The 6,381-nt window shown below is 38.2% G+C and overlaps 1 protein-coding gene across 5 annotated transcripts in view; it reads left to right on the top strand.

The window, feature by feature from the left end:
• ZC3H7A (zinc finger CCCH-type containing 7A) overlaps positions 1-6,381 on the top strand; it is a 72,991-nt gene that overhangs the window by 26,717 nt on the left and 39,893 nt on the right. For 4 of the 5 annotated variants that reach the window (XM_019507440.1, XM_019507436.1, XM_019507437.1 and 1 more), the window contains exons 9-12: positions 1,360-1,649; positions 2,844-3,051; positions 4,299-4,360; positions 4,976-5,168. In XM_019507440.1, the coding sequence (XP_019362985.1) occupies positions 1,360-1,649; positions 2,844-3,051; positions 4,299-4,360; positions 4,976-5,168 (753 nt within the window). The remainder of the gene's footprint in view (positions 1-1,359; positions 1,650-2,843; positions 3,052-4,298; positions 4,361-4,975; positions 5,169-6,381) is intronic. The other variant, XM_019507439.1, reaches the window with a different exon arrangement.

The following is a 6,381-nucleotide window of genomic DNA, read 5'->3' on the forward strand; positions in this document are numbered from 1 at the left end:
GGGGGGCTGTTGTGGGGGCAGTGAGGGGCACCAGCAGGGCTGGGGGACCCATTGGGGGCAAGTGAGGGGCACCAGCAGGGCTGGGGGGCAGTGTTAATTTTAATAATGTATTTTGGGGTTTTTAGCAGAGAATTTGCAATTTTTTTTTCTCAGAGAATTGGTTATTTTTTTATCAGAGAAAACCAGGATCCCTAGTTATAACACTTTCATAGGTTGCTATGATTCCCATCTCAAAGAGGCTTAAACTTTCTCATTTAAACCTATCAATAGATAGATATATAATGCATAGTTTTCTTAAATTAGTCCTTGAAATAGCCTACTGTTTTTTTCTTGTTCCTCTACTGGTAAACTAAACTTTTCTAGCACAGTCATCTGAGCTATCTGAAAGGTACTTGTTCCTTCAGATTTCTTAAACTATTACAATGTTCTTAAAAAAAAGTACAGATTAAAGCTATCTGTGCAAACCTCTTATCAGCAGGAATCCGGGTTTTCTCTGATTTTAAAAACCCAAAATCTGTGATTAAAAATTAAAAGCCCCCTACATCCCTCCCCAGTGCTGCTGGTGCCCCTCAATCCTGCCCCCAGCCCCACACACACAGGCATAGATATGCAGACACACGCACACATAGACACTGACATCCACCCCAGCAGGTGGAAGGTGGTGTGTGGGAGGAAGGGGCAGGGCAGGGTGGGGGGAAAGGGAAGGTGCTGGGGGGGGCCAGATCAAGAAGGGCGGGAGGTAGCATGCCCCTGTGCCCACTCGCAGGAGCAGGGCAGGGGGGTGAGGGCAGGGGTGCCCCTCTGTGGACTGCACACACACCAGCTGTTCTGATGGGGGGTGGTTTTGCACATTGCGGCCACCACTGTAACTCTGCCGCTGTGCCCCGCGCTGCCTTCCTGTGGCCAACTGCATGGCTTTGCGGAGAATCTGTGGATTTCTCTGATAAAAGGGGAAATCTGCATTTTTCTCCAATAAAACCAGGGAATCTGTGGTTTTCTCCATTTCTCCATGGGAAACGGAAAACCTGGATCCTTGCTTATCAGGCTCTTGACTTGTGCTTATTTTCATGCAATATTCTTGAATTTAGGAAGATTTAAGGGAAGGGGAAGCATGATCTGTAAGAACACAGTAATGTGACAGGTTCACAGTTCTTTTTCTCCTCTTGTCTGTATTTGACTGAATTTCATTCTGTTGGTAATAGAAACAGAAAAGAAACAATTTCTAACGTATCAGCAACCAAATTTTAATTCACATTTCTTTAAGGTGGGATAAAACATTGTGCTAGGTTAAATATGGTGGGAAAATGTTTGAATAACGTTAGCTAACAGTTCTTGTTTTGTCCCCAAATTCTGTTTCAGATTTATCAGAACATAAGCAAGAGACACTTTCCTCTGTTTCTTTGTCTGCATCAAACTTTTCTCCTGAAGTGTCAAATGACTTGATCTCAGTATCTGTGCCATCCATATCTTCTGTTATGTCTCTTCAAGTGGAAAAGAGTTCTTTGCCTTCTGCAGTGTTGGCAAATGGAGGAAATGTTTCTTTCTCTATGCAAGAAGCATGTTTAGATTGTGGAGATGGAGATATCATTATTGGAGAAGAACTTGATGAGCTACTTGATTTAGTACCTCACCCAGATGAGAGTGTAATGGTAAATGTTTGCGTTTTGCTTCCTTGAAAGTGTTTTTTCAGACAAACTTGCTCTTTTCAGTGTCTGAACTGCAGTAGAGTCTGATCTCAGAGATAGCATCGTACTTTTAACTCAGTTCTGAGCTCTCATTGACTTTCATCATGTTTACTTTACAATTGTGGCAGAATTTCAATACACCTCTTATTAATAAAGATGAAGTTCCATAAACATATAAATAAAGAATTAAGGCAAGGGTATAGTGTCACTTCACAGTTTGACGTGGTTGTATTTGTAAAGCAGGTACTGCCTATGAATGGAATTAGATTAATTCAGGGGTTTTCAGTCTTTTTTTTATGCAGGGGTAGAGGGGGACGCGGCCAGACACCGAGTGGGGCGGGGGGTTGGCGCACGTACCCCTGGTTGACAACCCCTGGACTAATCCTAAATTGTACTGTTGATCTGATTACTCTTTAAAGCAGCACTATCTAGAATCCTTACTTTGATTTTAAACTTTTTCTGTATTTTAAAATAACGCTTTATAAATTTCTGAAATAAATATAGTGAGATAAGAAGGTCTTGGGAAACAAGCTTTTGTATTATATTTCCTAGTGACTCCTTTTATCTACCATGATAGAGTGAAGGTAGACCACAGTCTATACTGCAGACTAGTGTAATATAGAGATAATTGAGCAAGTTTTAAATGAACTAACTTGGGCACCAGAAGCAATCTAGACATAGCATTGCAGGTCTCTGATGGCGGCCGTTTACCTTGCTTCTTGGTTCCAGAGCTAGCAGTCTGTAAGGTCATTTTTTTTGTTGTTAAAATTTAACTAGATTTTAAGTCCTTCTTACTTTCTGCCTTTTGCCTTATGCGTTTACAAATGCTTAAAATTAAACTCTCTGCTTCTAATTCTGCAAAGACTTAAGCCTATATTTAATTTATACTGAAGGTAATGGGATTGTTCAGAGTGAATAAAGTGAATCATAAGCAGGCATCTTGTTAGGATTAGGGTCTAAAATGGCTTGAAAATAAGGGTTGATGTTCCGCGTATTCTATATTTGAACTTTACTTTTGCAGTGGTGATATTACTACAAAAACCCTAATGAGAGCTAGGTTTTTATAGGTCATTTGATGTTTTTGGGGGGAGGGGGGAGGGGAAGCCTTTTTTTTCCTGCCTGAATACTTGCTAAACAAAATTATTTTTTCTTTTCCAGCAAACCACAGTAGTCAGAGGATCCATTCCAACAGCTAGTGTAGCTCCTAAAATACCATTCTCCACTCCTTTGTTGGGGGCATTACCAGTTGGTGCAGGATTTGTTGCTACAGCCTCCTTTTCAGAAATGTATTCACAGCCTTTGGCTTCTTCATTAGAAAATTTTTGTTCTACTTTAAATAATTTTTCAATCAATGACGCAAAAAGAGGTAAGGCAAGGAGTCTTAAGTTGCATCAGTTTAGCTATACAGAGGAGAGAGAGATGGTGGGAGGAGTCTATGAATGAGTTAGCTGTCTGCTCATTAACATGTTAGATTTCTTTACTCCTTTTAAAGTTTAATTGTTTGCATAACATTTGATATGTCTTCAAGTGTATTGAAAATACTTGCTCAGTATAGACTGTCATCGAGAACTTAAAAATAAGCTTTTTTTTCATAGGATCTGCATAAATTCCTAGGCTTCCTCTGCTGGTTGTATACTGGGTTTTCCTAAAATACTAACACTGCTAGAGTTTACATGGGGAACATAAGCAAAGAAGCAACTTTAATTTCAGGTTCCATTTAAAAATCAAGGTGGAACTAGGAATTTAAGACTTTTGAGTAAAGTAAGAATAAGTAAAGGGGCAGAGCAACAAATGGAGAGAGCACACTGAAAAGACATTTAAACAATTAGAAGATATGGGCAACCTAAACTGTTCCAACCTAAATGGGCAAAATGGTGATTCATAAAATTGAGTTCTGAAAACAGTACTGTACAGCTTAGAAATGGGAAATAGGCAGTGGACTGAAGTTGAAAAATAAACCCTATATTGAACATAAATCTTGTAGCAGTATATACTTTGTAGAAGACGGCATATTGCAAAATGTTTATAAATTCTCTCCAAGCTACTCTGGTTCAAAGGTGAGCAGTTGTTTTTTTTTTTTTTTGTTTGTTTGCCTTTTCTCTTCTAGACCAGTCTCTTGAGACTGTTGTTAAAAGTGCTCCACTCATTGACTAGTTTCCATTGATTTGTTTAGGGCATGTCTGTACTGATTCACAGAGTGTCTTGAGCCCTTCCATGAAGCATGTCCCACCTACTTGCTTCCATCCCAGAAATGAGGCAGCATAGCAATCCTAGAGATGCCCTGAACATGCACAGAAAACATAGCAGAGACAACCTAAAAAGCAGTACTGGGTTATATGCAAAGGACTACTCAAAACCAATTATGCTGCATCATTTCCAGGATTTAGCGTGTGCTAAGCAAATGGTGCTTCTCAGTTGTAGTTTTGCACATAGCAGAAGCAGTATAGATAAGACCTTAGTGTTTTCATTCTGAGTATTGCAAATGTCTTGCACCTTAATGGGAAAATACTTTGACCTGTGTTACTTCAAAGCTGGTAAAAATTATTATTAGAGTAAGATATGCTAGAGAGGGGAAAGAAAAATTTTAATAATTTTTTTTTTTAATTGCTTTAGATCTGTCAAGTTCAGTTTCGAGAGATGGAGCACCAGCACTTAGCAGTAGTTCCTCTTTATTTGTAAGTATCTTTGTACGCTTTAGACAGGCAATCTGTTTATTAGAAGCCTAGCCAATTTTTTGATTAGCCAAACTTTGGTAGAATGTATTTTGGAAATTTTAAGATGACCACAAGTGGTCAGTATTGATGAAATATTTTATCTTTTTGATGAATGGGGTTTTCAACACCTATGGAACAGTTTAGTACTGTCTTAATCTGTGAGCAGGGATTTTGTCCAAGGATTGTAGTTGGATCTCTGTTTACCTCTTCAGATCATGAAGTTTATTTCTCCCAGCTGCCAGTTCAGCTGGGATGGCCATTGTATGTGTTGGGAAGCTTGGAGCCATGTATTTGCACACTCATAGTCTACCGTCATGGGATGGAATAGCAGCTTGACAACTGCTGTTCCTCCAACCCTAAAGTGTGGGATAAGTAGGTAGTCCATGCTTGGGGTAAGGAGCTCTTGGCATCCCTTCTTTTTTGTGCCTTAGTGTACGGCTGTGCTCACAGTTAAACCCTTAGTGGTATTTGTTTTGTGTTATACGGAAAGCTTTCAATAAATAAGCCTTAAAATGGATGCCTGGAAATATTAAAATGAGGTTGACAGTTCAAGTAAACAAAATTTCTTTCTTTCAGCAGATAAATGGTCCTAATAGTTTGTTTGGATCTGAGAATTACATGGGAATTGTAGGTCAAAATAGAAATGACTTTTCAAATATTTTTAGCAGTGCACCTGCTAACATACCAATATCTTCATCAGTTATTGGAAGAAACCCATTAGAAGGTACACATGACCTAAGACAGGCCTGCCAATTATGTTTTATCAAAATGGGTAAGAAACATTTGGTTGATTTTAACATATTCCTAAAATGTCAAAGTTGTAAATTTTAAAATGTTGTTGGCTTCTAATAGTGTTAGTTTTGTCCCATTACTAAATAGAAAAGGACTAAAGAATCAGAAAACATTTAGTCCCTTTTTCTACTCTTTTCCTTCCTGTTTTTTTTGTTTTGTTTTTCTTGTCCTAAGGGGTTCTTGATTTCTAATACCACCACAAATCACTTCATACTGTCCCCAACATGAAGGTTTACTGTGTAAGGTCATTCATATTCTGTATTCACTTTCCTCCCACCCCCCAGGGTACTCTGAAGAATGACACCTTTGCTCAAGACTTAAAAACTTGCCATACCCACTCTGATTGGTCATGGGGAATTGAACTGCAGTTCAAAGTACCTGGTAACCGTCGCATCCCATCTGTTTTATTGTTCTTTCAAACTAATTCTCAATCATTATCATGATACTTCAAAACCTTAGCAATAATTAACTTCATTTTATTGACACAGAGGGTCTTAACTTATTTTGGGCCATTCATATAACTAATCTTTCAGGTGTCACAGCAAGAGCTCACGTACAAATCTATTCTAAAAGCAACAGTTTTACCAAGACTAATATTAGATCAAGTGCTGCTCTTTGGGTTATAGGTTTTTCTCAACTATCAATAGAGCAAGAGAGTGCAGCACATTTTTTATATAGGTTCCTAAAGTATTAAATTGGCACATTTAGGAAATGGTTGTTATAGTTTGCAGTTAAGCAGTATTTAGTTTAAAATGATTCTTCATACTGAACAAGGTGACTTTTGAAATGCTCCAGAGCACAATTTCAACAAAAGCAGAATCTCTAAAAGTATATAATTATCATCCCACAAGCATCCCTTTGTTAGCCTTCATATCAAAGCATCTATATCTTCTCTCGTTTCTTTGCCTCCTTATCCAAGTTCCTAGTGTCTGTTTTCCTGCTTAATTTCAGAAGCCTCACAGTTCTGTTATCAATCATTTGTTCAAAGAAACCCAGACAGGACTTCTCATATTTGGTTTTGAGTTTTTTTTTTACTTGATGTGTGTTGTTTTAAATTTACTGCTCATTTGAATTAAAAATGAATGGTTTGGAGGATTTAACTGAACTTGGTTTTTTAGCTGCATGATTCTCATAGATTTGTTGGAGATGGACAAATTCAAAACAAGCTATATGGTGGGAACTGAGAAAAC

This window comes from Gavialis gangeticus, unplaced genomic scaffold (assembly GCF_001723915.1).
Source record: "Gavialis gangeticus isolate Ggan-Ray unplaced genomic scaffold, GavGan_comp1, whole genome shotgun sequence".
NCBI lineage: Eukaryota > Metazoa > Chordata > Crocodylia > Gavialidae > Gavialis > Gavialis gangeticus.